Raw genomic sequence first — 18,464 nt, forward strand, 5'->3', positions numbered from 1 at the left:
AACAGGTCATCTCCTTATCTATAATCATAATAGACACATACATAGGGATAGGCACTGGATCAGTGATATATTGGTAAATAGAACTGTCTGATAAAGGAAATTCCTTCTCCCACTACAACTGGACACATTCTCTGCAACTCATTTTTGAGTTGGTGCGCTGACAAGTTAAATGACTTTTCCAGGATCACAATGCCAGTATGGGTCAGTCAGGACTTGAACCCAAGTTTTCTAGCTATGTATTCATTAAACCATATTTCTTTCTCTCTGTATTGGATAGAGTCAGGAAGTCCTGTACTTTCAATTCAATAAGCATTAGTTATTTACCAAGGGCTAGGCATTGAAAAAGAGGTTTAAAAAAAGTCCTTGCCCTCAAGGAGATTAAATCTAATGTATCACCTTTGACCCCATACTTAGGGTCATCACTTGGAAACATCATTTACCCTCTCTGTGACCCAAGCAACTACACACATGCATGTGTGCTTTAAGGAATATGAGATGTCTTCTTCACAATATCTCTGGGAAGTAGTTAGGTATTGGAATTATTATTGTCCCCATTTTGTGGATGAAAAAGGTGTGTGTGTGTGTGTGTGTGTGTGTAAAGAGAGAGTAGAAATATAGACCAATACTACACTCATATTACATTGGATGGAGGACTTAGAATCAGGAAGATCTAGATTATTTCCATAATAATGGAATGATAATAATAATCTCCCTGCTTCCATTCTCCATTCCATTCTCTACTCCATTCTGCACTCAGCTGTAAAATTGATCTTCTTAAAGTGCAGGTCTGACCATGTCAGCCCTCTGTGGGTCTCTGTCACCTCCAGGATCAAATCCAAACTCCTCTGTTTGCCTTTCCTAACCTGTCTTCTTTCTAGTCTTTCCCATAATTACTTAACCCTATGGATCGTGACCTGGTAGCAATGGTCTCCTTGTTAATACCCAGCAATTTCACTCGCTGTCCCCCATGCCTAAAACGCTCACCTTCCGCAAAAAGCGTTTCCCATTCGTCCTTGATCTTAGTACTTTCTCTCTGATGCTACCTCCAATTTCTCTGGCATTGATCTTTTGGCTACAGACTTGTTTCCGCATCTTCTCCCATTAGATGGGTTCCTTGGACTCTTGTGTTTTGGGGTTTTTTGTTGTTGTTATTCTTTGTATCCCCACCACTTAAAATCGTATCCGGCATATAGAAGGTGCTTGATAAATTCTAGTTGACATGCCCTTAACCTTTCAGTGACCCAGGCAACAAAAACCGTAAGTTATAGACAGCAAGCATAGGTCTGGACAAAAATAAATAATAAAGGCATCAACTCTCATTTAAATAGTGCTTTAAGAAATATGAAATGTCTTCCTCATAATAACTCTGGGAGGTAGTTAGGCATTAGAAGTATTATTATCCCCATTTTATGGATTCAAAAGCTAAGTCTTAGCAACATTTAGTGAGTTGTTTAAGATGTCACAGCTGAGATTGGAGCTGAGTTGCAGGCCACATCCCACCATTCATTAAATGGCTTAAGCTACACACATCATGGAAGATTTTTCATCTGATCTTTCTTCCTTTAAAGATCAAGTAATTTTTTTTGGACAATTAATCCTTTAATGAGCACCATAGTGCAGTGGAAAGAAGCTAGATTTGTAATCATAGGAACTGGGTCTGTATCCCACCTTGGGCAAGTCACTTAATCTCTTGGGTCCTCAGTTTCTTTATAAAATAAGAATTTTTTACATAAACTTTTAAAAGTTTTGATAATCATATTTCTATTGTAACATGATATATTTTGCTATTTTGTCCATTTAAAAGTATTATTCTGATAAGCTGTCCAAGACAAAAAAAAAATCCCTGTTAAGAATCTTTAATGTAAAATGAATGGGTTGGAGTAGATATCCTTCCAACTGAGAAATTACAATCTTACAAACATCTAGGGCCTGGGTACTAGGAGTGTGTGTGTGTGTGTGTTGGGGGTGAGCATTTCCTGTCCTCCACTCAAGGGGCTTACATTCTCCTAGGGAATAAAACAAGTAAACAACCACTAAATACTAAAATATTTGGGGAGGAAAGGCATTCCCAAGCAGACAGTCCTTGATTTGAGGCTTGACATGAGCCAGGAGGGAGTGCATTACAGGTAGGGAAGACAGCTTGTGCCAAAGCACAAGATGGAATACTGAGATTGGGGGGGACAAAAAAAAGCCAGTAATGTCTTGCTGTGAATCTGGAAGTTTGGTGAAGGGAGTGAGAACTAGAGTACCTCTCATGATGTGTTCCTAAGAAAGAAATGGAGCTTAAGATAGGATAAGCCAGAATCTTCCTTTAAAGGAGGAAACATATCTTCACATGTAATTGGACAAAAAATACAATACTATTAAGTGGAAAAATAATAAAAGAGACAGAATGGAATGGTGGAAAGAATACTGGACTTGAGACTTAGGTTTCCAGACCTCAAGGCCTGTCTGTGTTCTTTATTAGCTGGGGGACCTTGGGTAAGTTGCTAGATGCCATTTGGGCAACAATGGCCTAATGATTCCATAATTTATTGGGTTATCACTTATACTTTGGGCTAAATTTGGAATGTCATCTGACATTGAGTTAGAGGAGACATTGTCCTGTCTTTGTCATACCTCCACCTATCCTTTTCTTTTTCTTAGGGCCAAAATTTAGCTACTTCATTATAAGGGGCAAAATTGAGTCCACTCCCTGGGAGGAAAATGGGAGAACAGCAAAAAACAAACTTTGATTATTTAGGCTATTGTTTCTATCAAGGCACCCACAATCCATCCACTTACCCAAGTTGACAATTTCAAAACTATCCTCATCTTCACTTATCTTTTCTCTACATTTCGAATTAGTTTCCAAGTATTGTCAGTTCCACCTTCAAGGGTTTCTCATACTTCCCCTTATTTTCAATTACATCTTATGTGATGACCGCTCTAATTCAGGTCCTCATCATCTCTTTTCTGGGTAATTGGAATTACATCTTCTTTGGGCTCTCCCATTTCCAATCCACAATCTATAGAGCTACCAATCATCTACTTCTAAAGCAAAGGTTTGACCATGCAATTCTTGTATGTATGTGTATATATATGTTAAAATATGAACTTCTCTATCATACAAAAGCCTTCACAATATGTCTCTAGTTCGCCTTTCCAGGCTTATTATGCATTCATCATATTTGCCTTCTGGCCACACTGATCAGAATGTATTGTTCCTTGTATGTACACAGTATCCACTCTCTGAGTCTTTGCAAAGGCTGCGCCTTATGCCTGAAATGCAGACCTTCTTCTCCTCAGGCACTTAGAATTCCTAATACCAAGATATCAGAGAAAGTTGCACCTTCTACGTGCAGTCTTTTCTTACTCCTCCCCTGACCCTCAGGTGCCTAAGCCCTCTTCCAGTTTACACTCTATGTGGTTACTTATAAGTGTACATTTTGCTTTTCCTATTAATTACAGATAAGTTACAAATCTTCCTGACTCCCAACTCTTTTGCCTTAACCTTTGTTCTTGAAGGAGACCAGTAGGGCCTCTTGGCTTTAGAGGTGGAAGGGCCAGATGAGGTTAAGTGATGTGCACAGTTTTAGTTTGGAAATAGGAATCAGGGCTATATTCAAACACAGGTCTCTCAATTCCAAATCCAATGCTTTCTTTCCGTCTATACTCCTTCTCTGCAAGTACATTGGCTTTTTTGTTTTGTTTTGTTTTGTTTTGCTTTCCCTACAGCAAAAACATTTGGTAGGCAGGACTCTCACAGTGCCTAAGACACATTGCCTGCACAAGAAAGGCAAGGGAGGTGGCCCCACAAAGTTAGGAAGGAAAGGAAGACTCTAGGAGGGGGATACCACAATAGTTTGATCTTGGGTGTAATATCCTTCTCTAGGGGCCTTCTTCCCTCCCCTTCAAGAGCCAAAATGCCTCCTCTCCTAGCTCAATTGTATCTCTGATCAGCCCAAGTTGGTGGCTCAGGGAGGCCCACTCAAAGTCCAGCATGTACCAGATGTAGTTAAAGATATCTTTTTATATTTCACTGAGTAAAGAAAGCATCTGTGGGTCAAACCCAGCACTGACAAGTACACTTGGTTTTAATGAACTTCTGCATTCACCAAAGTCATTTTTTTTGTTGTAAACATACCTGTACTCTATCACTGAAGGAGCCGTTGTGGGTAATGTTTCTGTCATGTTCAGTTGAACACAATATTCTGTTGATAAAACCAAAGGATGGGTCTTGGTCGCTGGGGCAGGGAACACAAACCCCCCAATAGCCACCCAGAACGACAAGGTGATTCCAGTCAGGAGGCCCCCAAAGGCACCCTTCAGGAAGGAAAAAGAAATTAGACACTGCAAAGCCATTTCATAGAATGAATGAAAATGAATATTGTTGAAAACCAGATGAGCCTGGGAGCTGGATTATATTCTTCGCCCTAACTCCTGGCAACAGTTTATTCCCTCCCATTTCATCTCTCCCATCACCCACACAGCTATCTTCTTTAAAAACTAATTTGTTCTTCATTTAAAGCACCATGTTCACAAGTAAAGTATGTCCTTTCTTGGGTTTAAACTGTAAAAAGAGTAGCAAATGCCAACTTATCAGAATGGCTGTATCTCCTCCTGAGAAGGCAAAATTTCCTCTAATCTTAAAGAACAGAGCTTCCAAACATAAGGAGAACCCACATCTATAGGCTGAATATGCCACTATTCATTCCCCAGATATGCTTGCTAGCTGTTATTCTCATCTCTCTCATCAGGTGTCACAGATCTACCCAATTCAATGAAATTCATCAAACATTAAGTAGCTACTATGTCCCAGACACTGTACTGGTCACCTTGACTACAATGACAAAATGAAATAGTGCCAGCCCTCAAAAAAAGTTACCTTCACACAAATAAATACAAAACATACACAAAGTAATTTCATGAGGGAAAGTAAACAATCAACTTGAGAGAATGAAATAGCCTACCTAAGATGTGGTGTCTACTATGTACACCAAGCCCTGTGGTACAAAAAGAGACAAGAAGCTTAAAGCCCTGCCTTCAAGAACCTTAAAAATCTAAGGATTCCTCAAAGGTGGAGGTGAGGAATAATTTTCCAGACATGGGACAATCCATCAAGGTAAACTTGTGGAAACAGAATGAGCATTCCTTTAAAAATCTGAAAACCAAGTCTTCACTAGATCAATCATTCACTCCCTTATGGGTCTTGGAAAGAACTTGTTTGACTCTTGTTGGCTGTCTACACAGAAAAGCTACTCCACTCTGTGCCTAAGGAACATCACCAGCCTGGCTCTATCTGTCCAAATAAAGTAAGTTATTCATTAGCCCTTGATCAACAGTGTATTAAATCAACCTGAAGTGCCTTGGGGTGGGGAAGGGGAGGAAGGACTTTATTCCTTGGAAGTTAAATTAGATCACAAAGTTCCTCACAGCTTTAACTCTATAATTTGTAGAATCATTTGACTAAGAGGAGGAGCCAGAACTCATCCCTGTCAGAATAAAAAGACTATGATACAATGCTTTTAAAAATTCTGTGTTGCTGGACAACATAGAATGATAGTTTACTTGCTCTTACTAAAGAGATCTCGCATTATTGGGTTCAAAACCCAACTTTCTCACTTGATGCCTTTGTGATTTAACCACTCTGACCCTCAGTTTTCTCATCATGGGGGAAGTGGATTATCACAGTGTCTACACAGTACATTATTTTATTTGATGGGTTGAATGTCTAGATGACTTATATAATATCCCTTTAATATTTTCCTAGATCTATCTACTCAGCTATTAATTCTCTCCTCTCTCTCTCCCTCCCCCTCTCCTCTCTTCTCTTTTCTTCTCATCTCTCTCTCTCCCTTCCTCCATCCCTCTCCCATTCTTCTCCCCCCCTTTTGTTTTTTTGCTTTGGAGCACCTAGAAGATGCTTCCATGTCTTCAGTACATGTGACCATAGATAAATAGTTGTGGAATGAATTTGCAACACAGTTTTGGAACTCCCATACTTTATACAGAATTGTAGCTTCAACCTAAACAGTTTTGATTAAGGAAGTGGGGAGGGGGGAAGAAGAAGAGGAGGGGATTCTTATACTTCCCTAAGGGAAATGCTCTCTTAGTCCTAAAGAGGTACCTTCTTGAGGCAAAGGGAAATAAGGAGAAGCAGCCAAAGGAGAGAGATTTCACAAGTGAACAATATCTCTTACCTTCCAGTTGACAAAAGGAAATACAATTCCCAAAGTGAATAGGCCTAACATGGGTCCCCCACACATGCCATGGATGCTCAGGGCAGCCTGGAGAAGAAAGAGCACAAAGACAAGGCATTGTAACCATGTCCCATCTGGACCTGGTCCTGGCAGGATCCTTGGGCACCCATTACCCTTATGCCCAAGGAAAAAGGAGTGCTTCTGCTTTAGTTTGTTCATTTATTCTGTGCCACCACACCCTATCCGCATGTATTTTCTGACCTTTTCCCATCTCACATCATCTCTTACTATTCTCATGTCTAGAATATCTTCCCCATCCCTATCTATGCTTGTTGAAATCCAATCTTCAAAGTCATCTCTTTCATATAACTTTCCCTGATCACTTGGCTGCCCCAATTCCTTCAGTAGAAAAGGAGCCTAACTTCCCAGGTTTCTCTTATCAGTTTGTTAGATCACAGAATCAAGAAGTAGAAAAGTGCCTAGAGATCCTTTCATCCAATTTCCCACTTTCTTTTTATAGATGTTCTGGTATGAGGATCAAGGATCTGGGATACTAGGCTAAGAGGAAGATTTTACAAAAGAAATGGTCACTTTATTAAGGTATTTGAAGGTCTGTAATAGGGAAGCGGAGTTTAATTTAAACTTCTTAGACACATAGTGAAGATCTCAGAACAATACATTAGAAATTGAATAGAGACAGATTGAGATAAGGAAAAATTTCAGTGTTAGAACTATCCAAAGTGGAATGAATAGCTACCCTCTACCTCTGGAGGTCATGGATTCTCCCCATCATTAGACATCTTCAGACAGAGGCTGGATAAGCACCTGTTGGAGAGGTGATTATGGTTCTAGTTCTATATGTTAGACATAGAGATTCTGTTCCATTTCAGATTTCATGATTCTACAAGATGACCAAAGGTCCCTTCCAGGTGGAGAATCCTCATCCAGCAAGATGCACTATTAAATCCACTTGTGTTCAGGGTTCATTTTAAGGGAAACAAACAACACAGGTGTAGCTTTAAGAAACTATTAGGCTAGCAGGACTTTTCCCACAACTTATTCTTCATAAGATAACCCTGGCACTTTTTTCCCTCCTGATTGATGGGATTAATTCAAAACTGCTTTTGTTTTTGTGTAGCAGGGGGAGCTTAATTTACTAGCTTCCAATTTACTGTGCCTGGGAGAATCCAGGAAGTTGATAAAGCAGTTTGCTATACCTGGTGGAAAAAAGACTAACTGCAGCAATGTGGTGGAGCACCAATTGATCATTCCAGAAAAAGTGGCCACTTTGTGGGAAACGGGGGAGGCCAGTGTTCCAGCTTCAAAATACTAATGCAAAATGTAAAGTCTTTTGTTATATTTGTGGTTTATCCTTTATAAAAGCATCTGTAGGATTTCGTTTAACTCTTAGAATAATATAATGGCTGCCATTTACAGAGTGATTCAAGGTTTGCAAAGGCCCTTACATAATGTCCATCACTAGATTCTTCTACCAACCCTGCAAGGGAGCTGCTATTATTATCTCTACTTCACAGAGGAGTGACTTGGATAGAGTCACACAGATCATAAGGTCTGAGCCAAGATTTGAAGTGAGGTCTTCCTGACTCCAAGTCCAATACTCTAGTCATGATACCACCTAACTGCCTCAACAAGAAGAAGCCTTGAAAGCTTTCTAATCCAACCATCATCCAATACTATTATCTCTAAGGGATAACTTGAATACCTCAGAAAAGAGGCACTGACTACACCTGAGCCAGCCGTTTCCCTTCTTGGATAGCCCTGGTCATCAATTTTTATCCTGATCTTTAGCGTGAGAAGTGAATGAGGGTTAATAGAGGGGATGGAGAAGGAACTGACAAATCATCCTAGTACCTTTACCAAGAAAATCTTATGGAGAGTATGGCACACAGTGTCATGAAAAGTTGCTCATAACTCAACAACAAGAAAGAGGGCAAGAAGACTGAGGATGCTTTAATTTCTATAAAAAAGTCATCCCTGAGGTGGCTGGGTGGCACAATGAATAGGGCACTGGCCCTGGAGTCAGGAGGACCTGGGTTTGGATCCGGCCTCAGACACTTAAAACATACATACACACACACACACACACACACACATACATACACACACACCTAGCCATGTGACCTTGGGCAAGTCACTTAACCCCAATTGCCCTCCAAAAAGAAAAAGAAAAAAAAAGAAAAAGTCATCCCTGAGAGGTAGCAAAGAGCAAAAAAACCCAAGTACTGAGTTTCTATTTCTGCCATTCAGTATTCCTGGGGCTAGGTATCATTCCTTATGGATGAAAAGTATGGAAACACTTTGGCAAGTAAGCTGGGCAGGGCATTCCTTGTTTAAGGGTACTTAAAAAGACCAATTCCAATGTACTCAGAGCATAAAAGCTAGGGGCAATTTTAAGATGAAACCAAACATCCATACTGGGGGCTCTGCTGCTTCTCTGAGAAGTAGACATATTTGAATATGATGTCAAGGTGCCCAATGTGCCCCAGCACCAGATTGGGCATTCCATCATTGGGAAGGTTGATTGTTGTATAAATCTGTTTCTAATTCATTTAAACCAGCAATATACAATCCCAGCTTCTTTGGCATTTTGCATCTTCTATTGGAGGTAACTTGAAGAATATAGGAATTACAGAATGGTGGAATGGCATAGAGAAGAGCTGAATTCAGATTCAGGAAGACTTGGCTGGGACTCCTGCCCCGGACACATCCTGGTCATACAATCCTGGGAAAGTCACTCACACTCTCAGGGCCCCATTCACTGAATCTCTTCAATATTAGAAACTGCTCAACAATTGCCAGTCTGTATGGATAGGGGATGTTTCCTCTCTGGGGAGTTCCCTGTACCAATAAAACCACAAGTTGGGATTGCCTACCCACACACTGGAAAAAAAAAATACATAAATGCAAGAAGAGTGTGTGAATTCTTTTATGGGGAAAATGGTTAAAGGCTTGGGAGGGGGGAAGAGAGGGGGAGGGGGGAGGGGGGAGAGAATGATTCCAATCATCTGAACTCTTTCCACCAGCAGAACAGTAGTCACCACCTGCCTGTGATTTGGTAGCTAACTTCAAAGACCCAAAGAGGTTAACTGACAACATCTGTTCACACAACTGTTCACAGTAAATATCAGATATTTGGTTAGAACTCCCTGATTTCAAGCCCAGGACTCTATCTACAAGGTTAACACTGTCTCTAAAACTGCTTAAGAAATGGTATAACTGGGGCAGCCAGGTAGCACAGCGAGTAAGAGCACTGGCTCCAGTGTCGGGATGACCTGGGGATCAAATCCGGGCTCAGATACTTAGCACCACACTCAGAAATAACTGGCCGTGTAACCTTGAGCAAGTTACTTAACCCCGATTGCTTTAAAAAAAAAAAAAAGAAATGGTATAACCATTCAACACATGCTCTCCCAAACACATGTCTATGAAGAAGTCATATTACCAAGAAAACTTCCATGTATCTTCCCCCTAAATTCAAAACACACATAAACAATACCTGTACAATACCTCCCAAGAAGGATGCAGCAACTGCCATGGTGGTACAGACAACTCCAAATAACAAACCTAAAAGAGAGAATGGTTACTTGGATCAGTACTGTGGGCCTTGGCTCCCTGGGGAATCCTGATATGAACCAGACTCCCTAGAATACTCAGCTTCAGAAAGGATCTCATTGAGAGCTGGACTGACCTAGGAAAACTGCCTTGAGGTTACCAACGTTTCAGGAGGGTCTCGCCTAGAGTGAGCATTTCCCTGTGTCAGACAGAGTGGATGCTTGAGAATTAAACTTATGGATGTTCTCTCTCTGACCAAACACTTAAGAAATGAGTAAAGGGAGAGAGAGAGCAAGTAGACACAGATCTGTGTCATTTCCATGGGAAGCTGCCATTTTGAATGTGGATAAAGGAAGAAAAGGAAAACATCCTGACACCTGGCTCAGCCTCTCTTGGGCAATTTATCTTTGGGAAAATTATCTTTCTCTTGGTGGGTTGCTTTATCTTCATAATAGGGATAATACATATCCTAAACCCTCCCCCCAATTGCTGGAATCTTCCCTCCCATAATACTTTCCAATTAACTACTTTGTGTACATATATGTATTTATTAACTAAATTTATGCTGTATACATATTTTTACATGTACTTGTTGCCTCCCCAGTAGAATATAAACTCATCGATAATAGGGATTACTTTGTTCTTTGTATTTGCATCTCCAAATCTTAGCACAGAGTCTGGCACACAGGGGTCACTTAATAAATATATTTTGATTTCTTGATTTTATTCCCACTTCATGGGGCTGTTTCAAGGATCATATTAGATAACCATTGTGGAACTGAATATAATAGGTTCCTAGAGGCACTTATTAATAGATATATGTATATGTGTATATGTACATGCATGTATATATACACATATATGTAGATCTATAAATACATACAAATAAATAGCTATTTGAATATGGCAGCCTAGCACAGTGCCTTACTCAAAGTAGAGTCTAAATGAAAGCTTCACCAATGTAAGGTATTTTTGTGAGCCCTGACACAATCCAGTGACCATTTTGGTGATTGCAGGGCAAAGGTACATTTATTTCATAGGATCACAGGATTTAAAGCTTGAAGGAATGACAGAGATATTAGACTTTTGATAAAAAAAAAATCCCCATGTAAATACTATTCCTACAATTTTAGGGAAAATAATGAGATGGAGGGAAGAAGGGAGGTTTGAGGAAGTTTCTCCCTAACCATCCTGTTTCTACCTGTTTCTATCCATCCCAACTACCAGTCTCTGATGAGGATACTCTAGAAGGAGACCCCATTTTACAGGTGAAGAAACAGAGGCCCGGGGAAGTGAACTGACTTTGTCAGCCCAAATAGAAGAGCTTGGGTCCGTCCTCCAGTCTCCTGACTCCACACTGAGTGCTCTTCTCACTGTCTTTCACTGGCTAGGTTTTCCAGTTTTCTTAAAGCTCTGTGTACACATATGCATGTGTGCCTGTGTCTGTCTGTAATCCTCTATGCTAAGCCCCATGGTAGAGATGTGAAGCCTTCAAAATGAACCCAGGGAAAAGTTAAGAGAGAGTACAGAACAAGAGGCCCATGGACTATACCCACATAAGCCTTTACTGATCCAAGTGTTCAGCTTGTTGGAGAGGCTGGGAAAGCAGCTCTTGATGAAATCCTCAAAAGTCACTGTTGCCAAGGCATTAATGCTGGCAGCCACTGTGCTGCAGGGAGAGAGAACACAGAAGCCTGTGACACAAGCCTCTCATCCTTGCATGGAGCCAAGGAGCTGGGCAGCTCAGGGAGACGGTATCAGTTCCAAGGGACTCAAATAGGGGATTGATTGGTTGATGCCACTAGGTGGACTGGGCTTACAGTCAGGAAGACCTGACTTAGTAGACACTTAGTAGCTGTGTGACCCTGGGCAAGTCACTTAATCCTGTCTGCCTCTGTTTCCTTATCTACAAAATGAGCTAGAAAAGGAAATAGCAAAACCACTCCAGTAACTGCCAAGAAAACCCCAAATGGGCTCATGAAGGGTTGTATATGACTGAAATGATTGAACAACAGCAAGGTGCTACTTCCTTGCTTTAATTAGCTCCCTCCTTTCCAGGGCATTTTTTGACTCAATTCCTTAGCCTAGACCTTAGTTAGGTACTAATAGTCTTGACAGTCTTTTTTTTAATACTTGAAAATCTGCCTTTCTAGAAAAAGGGAATGTTCAAGGCCATCTGAAGGCAGCAGCAGCAGCAATAGCTGTTACCAGCACAAGAATGGCATGGGGCATGATCCCTTGCCCTTAGTAAATGCTTGATAAATTACTGTTAAATGGAATTAAATTCTTACAGGAATTAGGGCCCAGCATCTGATCCTAGCCAATAATTTTTGCATGCATATTCTCATGAAAGGAAAAATAGAACAAAGTTGAATATATTTCCAGTGTCCATTTCTTTTGTCTACCTCTAGAGACTGGAAACATCAGAATGCTCCCTTCAATCTAGTCCTAGGGTTCTTTTTTTTTTTTTTTTTAAAGCAATCGGGGTTAAGTAACTTGCTCAAGGTTACACAGCCAGTTATTTCTGGGTGTGGTGCTGAGTATCTGAGCCCGGATTTGTCATCCCGACACTGGAGCCGGTGCTCTTACTCGCTGAGCTACCTGGCCACCCCTAAGCAATCTTGCTCAAGGTTACACGGCCAGGTGTTTCTGGGTGGGTGCTAAGTGTCTGAGCCCGGGATTCGATCTCCAGGTCTTCTCAAAACTGGAGCCGGTGCTCTTACTCGCTGTGCTACCTGGCCGCCCTGTCCTAGGGTTCTTAATCTTTCTTGTGCTATAGACCCATTTGTCAGTCTGGCGAAGCCTATGAGACCTTTCTCAGAATAATCTTTTTAAATGCATCAAATTATGAAAGAAATTAAAAGTTAATTAAAATATATAATTTTTCCCATGCAAGTTCACAACCCTCCTGAAATCTAACCATGTATCCCACATTAAGAACCTAGTGTGAGGTGAGCAGAGGAGGAGAAAAAGGCCTGTTCTCCCAAAGAGCAGAGATACATCAAAGCTGGCTAGCCCCAGAGAGGCTCCAGAGAAGCCTACTGGGAACAGGGAGGAAGGACATCAGTCTATTAGAAAGGAAGAAGCCAATAGTATACAATCATATACAATAGTCTAGATATTTATTGCCAATTATCTACATTCAGTATATTTAATGGCATTGAGCTTAACCCAGCTCCCCAAGGAGCAAGCTGGGGCTCCAGATATCTCAGGACCATTACTAGCAATAAACCACTGGTTATTATTTCTGAAGTCTGTGCCCCTTGAGGTCATAAGCTGACTTCTACATCTTCCTGCCCAGCTCCTAGAATAGAGCCTGGCACACAGAAGGCAGAAAATGGATGTTTGTTGAATTAAATGCTAGCCTGTCACATAAAATTCAAGGCCTTCTGCTTTCAACTTCCTCACTGAGCAATTATATAGTATTTCTTGCTGATTATATAGCACTGAATGATACAGATCAGCCCTTGGTGTCTACCTGCTGGGCAACATGGAGGATGGAGTGCTAGACTTGGAGATTCAGGAAGGACTAAGTCTGATATCTGCCTCAGACATTTCCTACTTGTGTGAACTGAAGCAAGACATTTAACCTCCCCTAAGCCTCAGTTTCCCTCTCTGTAAAAGACCCTGTGTCATTGAGCTGTTATAAGAATCAAAGATAACATGTGAAGTGCTTTACAAACCTTAGAGTGCTACAAAAGGCTAGCTACTATTATTGCTATTATTTCAACACCAGAGCTGTTAACAGGGATAAGGTTGCCCTGGATGCTTCAAGGAGGGCTGGAAATCACAATGCTAAGGTTGTTCAATGCTAGTAACAATTAATCTACTTATTCTCCCTCTTGGAGTTAGATTGTAATACATTCTCTTACACAAAGGCCCACAGCCAAAAACCCCTTTGCAAATGGGTCTGTATTTCTGCAAACTGGCTAGGAAGACCTGCCCAAGTACAGGAAAAAGACTGATTACAGGGACTAAATAGCAATAAAGTTAAAGCAAACATAAATAAAAATACCTTGGGTGAATTCCAAAGCATTTAGTTAAGAAGCACTTGAGTAGATAAAAAATATCTGCCCCTCTCAACTTTTTGTTTAACTTGATAGATCTGGTTTGTTTGTTTGTTTTTTAATTATGTCTTTTAAGTTCATCAAGCCAAAACAAATTTAATGAGTGATTTATTTATGAATTTGCTATTGTCAAAATATTTATATATATATGTGTGTGTGTGTATGTATGTGGATATGTGATAATATGATATGTTATGATATAATTATAATATATAACATAATGTAATATAATATAACTGTTTTAATTCCATTGTTCTCTTAGCTCTGAGATAAGCTTTATTCCACACTTGAGCAGGTCCTATCTGCTGGATCAGCCCTTTTAGAAAAAGGCTCATGTCTACAAAGTGCCTTAACAGAGACATCTCACAAAACCCTGTGATGGATGTAGAGTTGTGAAAATGCAATTTGTACCCACAAGTCAGCATGGGCTAATATTGTAACTTAATTATTCTTCTCTTCTGTATCCTGTTCCTAAATGCTTTGTGGGGATTGGCTCTCCTTGGGAATAGCTCTAGGAAAACTTCTGAGGTAGGCAAAAATCTATCTTGAGTGACATTTAACTCCTGTTTCTCAATATCTGCCTCTTCCTGATAAGCACTGAGTATTCTTTATCCCCCAGAACCTCACAATAACGCTATGCAGGCTTATCCTCAGAGAGTATACATATTATAGATTTATATTTAAGATCATAAGATCCAGAGCTGGAATGGTCCTTAAAAGCCACATTTTTACAGAAAAGGAAACTGAGGTCCAGAAAGATTAAGTGATTTATCATTCAGATAGCAAAATCTAGATTTGAACTCAAATCCTATGACTCCAATTCTCTTTCCACAGAATCTCCCCCATAAAAACTTTTCTGTCCTGTTTTCCATTTTCTTTAAGCCCAGTGTCCTCTTTTTCAAGGTGACCAATTGATATGTGCTAAGGTGTTAGCTGAATTGAAGTTTTAAAAAGAATTACAAAGTGTCTAAGCCATAACCTAACCAGTGTCCCATATCGAGTAAGTCCATAAAAATATATATTGACTGACTTACTTGCCCTTATGTTAGGCTTAGATAAAACAAATTTGCAAAGTGGTCCTTAACTTTAAGTTTACATAAAAGAAAATCATGGTCTTGATGCAGGAATTAGTCTCATTTTAACAGTAAAATTGACAAATATAGCATTTCAGGCCCCCACCCCTAAGGCAGTCTATTATCTTAAATACCTATGAGCCCAGCCCTGCAGAGTTCTCTAAACTCATAAATTCAAGAGATGAGAAACCTCATTTTAAGACAGGAGTTTCTTCCCACTTTCTCTGATTTCAGGAGATGAAAATGCTATCTATATAAAGCCAAGATTAAAGTGCTACATAAAGGCTAGACTAAAGTACTATATAAAAGCTAGCTATTATTACTGTGGTGGTCATGGTTATTTCAGCATCAGAGCTGTTCACAGAGATGGGGTTGTCCAACAGCCCAGTGACACAGGGACTATTCTTAATTTCATTTTTGAAGAAGGAAGCTGAGAGATATTAATATTTTGATTGGGTTCACACAGCTAAGAAATGCCTGAGGCAGAATTCACACTTAGTATCCCTTCTCTGCTGAACATTTTCAGCTGGTTAGCTTTTGTCCAATTGCTGGCTTTCCAGACTTGTCCGTCCCCTGATGTGAGACTGTCCCAGCAGGCAGCAGTGATGGTTCTAGGAGCTCCATCCTGGCCCTGCACCATGTTATGGCAACAAACGAGAGGGTCGGCAGTCCTGTCCTTGGGCACAGCTGCCAAGTTCTTCACTTTAGATTTCTGGCTGGCTCAAGAGAGCATATTTCTTTATCTCTGCAGACAGAAGGACCTGTTCACACAGGAGAATTGGTAGCTCTCCCAGTTTTCTGCTCCTTTGTTTGGGAAAGCAGTCTCCTTCCCCAGAGTGTTTTGGGACTGGAAACATTTTGCTGTCAATGTACACATCATTGTAGGTGGCTATAAAAAGCAGATTGGTCATAGCATTTCACAGTAGAGCCAGGGAAGAAGAGAAAGTCTGTTTCCACAGTCATCAGTGATCACAGAAGTCAGTGGCTAGACATTTTTTAATGAAGGTGACATTTGGACCCCTGACCTACACACAATCTTTTTTTTCCCCTTAAGCCTGATCTTGACTTCTTCAGAATAGAGAACTCCAAGTTTTGAAACCCACTCTACTGACAACAATCAAAGAAGAGAGTACTGGGCTTAGAATTATGAAGACTTGCTTTTAAATCTGGCCTCAGACACTAGCTCAAGGACCCTGGACAAGTCACTTAACCTCTGCCTCAGTTTCCCCAACTATAAAATGGGGATAATAATAGGACCTATGCCCCAGGGTTTTTGTGAGGATGAAAACAAGATAATTTTTTGTAAAATACTAAGTATAATGCTTGGCACATAGGTGCCATAAAATCCTAATCATTATTATTATATTATGTAAACATCTTTTACATCATCATCATCATCATCATAACTATTATCTTTCTATCTATAGCTGCTCTGTGAGTTATGGTCTTAGCGGGTTGTCTGAGGACATAGGAAGTTAAAGGACATATTCAAGGTCACACAACCAATATATGTCAAGTTTGTCTTACTCAACACTAGCTCTCTCCTCACTAGGCTGTATCGACTTTCATCATAGTAAATAATATTCAGGCAGCTTACCTCAAGGTTCCACTGAAGGCACATGCGACATATAGTCCTGGGAGTCCTGGCATTGAAGCAAATATTTCCATTACAAAATATGGCATCAGCTGGAGAGAGGTTGGAGAAAAAAGGAGGGGGTTGATTAACTATGTGCTCAAGCAATGTCAGCACCCACATCAATGCAGCTCCTTCCTTCCGGGAATGTGTCTCATTCTGCTCTACCCCCTCTCAGGAGGAGGGTACCTAGATTCATGATCAGTTCTCTGAATCATGGCTGGCCATTGTTCACTCTTAATTCTTTATGATGTTGTTGTTTTGTATAAATTGGGCTCCTGGCTCTGCTCTCTTCACTCCGTATTACTTCACATAAGTTCCCAGGTTTCTCTGAAGCTGTCCCTTTCATTATTTCTTCTAGAAAAATGGTATGCCAGTCCCCAATTGACAGGTACCATAAGGGTAATGCTCACTTCACAGGTGTAGATTGCAACTCTTCTATGAATACAAGGCAATTTTAGCAAGGGGTCATTTGAAGCTGGAGGTAAGCAGAGAGGAATAAAAATCTCTCAATGTCCTAGGCAACTTTCTTTTTTTGTTGTTGGGTTCTTTTTTTGTTTTACGTTTTTTTTTCCCCTGAGGGGAAGGGTGGGAAACCAGAGTTAAGTGACTTGACCAGGACCATACAGCTAGTAAATATCTGAGGCCAGATTTGAACAGATCCTCCTGACTCCAGGACTGATGTTCTATCCACTACCACCTAACTGTTCCTCCAGGCAACTTTCTAAGGCTTTATTTTGAATGGCCTTTAGACAATCTAGCATCACATCCATTTCATTGTGAAGATCTTCAAGAGAAGACTATCATGGAAGAAGCTTAGTAGTAAATTTCAAAAAATTATAATTGTATTTCAGTATAATTGGTTTCCATCATAATTTATGTATTTTATACATTTAGAGGCAATGTACTTGCAGTCAGGAAGACCTGACTTTGAATCCAGTCTCAGACATTCACTTAGCCTCTGGCTGCCTCAGTTTCCTCACTTGTAAAATAGTGAAATAGAAGTACCCCCCTCCCAGGGTTGGCATGAGGATAAAATGAAATCATATCCATAAAGTCCTTTGCAAACTTTAAAGTTTTAAAACATTATTCTGAGAAGAGGTTCTTTGCATTTCATCAGGACTGTCAAAGGAGTCCATTACTCAAAAAGGATTAAGAACTCCTGTTTTAAAATGTTCCAGACTAAGGTCTTCTGTGAACTGATAGAAAAGGAAATAAGCAGAAACAGGGGGGAAATATATATATAACTTCAACAATTTAAAGAGAGAGAATTTTTTTAAAAAACTCACAAAGTTAAATGGCGTGTCATTATAAAATGATCAAGCTTAGTCCTAGAGTAGAGGAAGAAGAAGAAGAGGAAGAGGAGGAAGAAGGAGGAGGAGGAGGAGAAGGAGGAGGAGGAAGAAAAGGAGATTTATACAGTGCCTACATACTAAGTGCTGGGCACTGTGCTATGTACTTTACAAATATTATCTCATTTAATATTCCCAACCACTGTGGAGGTAGGTGCTATTTGCTATCCCCATTTTACATGTGAGGAAACTGAAATGGAGGTTAAGTGACTTGCCCAGGGTCACACAACTGGTAAATGTCTGAGGTTAGATTTGAAATCAGGACTTTCCAATTCCAGATAGCAGCACTCTTCCCATACTGCATCACCTAGCTGGCTCAGATAAAAGGAAAAGCATAGCCTTCCTTCCTATTTCGCAGAGGTGGGAGATTACAGATGTAGAACAGTGTACATTCTATTAAACTCAGTTGTTACATTGGCTAGTTTTGCTGACTTCTTTCCCCCTTTTTTCCTTCTTTCTTCCTTCCTTCCTTCCTTCCTTCCTTCCTTCCTTCCTTCCTTCCTTCCTTCCTTCCTTCCTTCCTTTCTTTCTTTCTTTCTTTCTTTCTTTCTTTCTTTCTTTCTTTCTTTCTTTCTTTCTTTCTT

At 40.2% G+C, this 18,464-nt stretch overlaps 2 protein-coding genes across 2 annotated transcripts in view; one reads left to right on the forward strand and one right to left on the reverse strand.

Annotated features, from left to right (window-relative positions):
• Positions 1-18,464, forward strand: part of BBOX1 (gamma-butyrobetaine hydroxylase 1) — a 519,348-nt gene that overhangs the window by 108,565 nt on the left and 392,319 nt on the right. The window lies entirely within an intron of this gene.
• SLC5A12 (solute carrier family 5 member 12) overlaps positions 1-18,464 on the reverse strand; it is a 45,323-nt gene that overhangs the window by 7,997 nt on the left and 18,862 nt on the right. The window contains exons 8-12 of the mRNA XM_069091308.1: positions 16,493-16,581; positions 11,312-11,424; positions 9,700-9,767; positions 6,183-6,269; positions 4,127-4,305 (exon numbers count right to left, since the gene is read on the reverse strand). Coding sequence (XP_068947409.1) covers positions 4,127-4,305; positions 6,183-6,269; positions 9,700-9,767; positions 11,312-11,424; positions 16,493-16,581 — 536 coding nt within the window. The remainder of the gene's footprint in view (positions 1-4,126; positions 4,306-6,182; positions 6,270-9,699; positions 9,768-11,311; positions 11,425-16,492; positions 16,582-18,464) is intronic.

Source organism: Petaurus breviceps, unplaced genomic scaffold (genome assembly GCF_028583685.1).
Source record: "Petaurus breviceps papuanus isolate PSGF00001 unplaced genomic scaffold, PetGlider_PUasm1.0 188, whole genome shotgun sequence".
NCBI classification, from domain to species: Eukaryota; Metazoa; Chordata; class Mammalia; order Diprotodontia; family Petauridae; genus Petaurus; species Petaurus breviceps.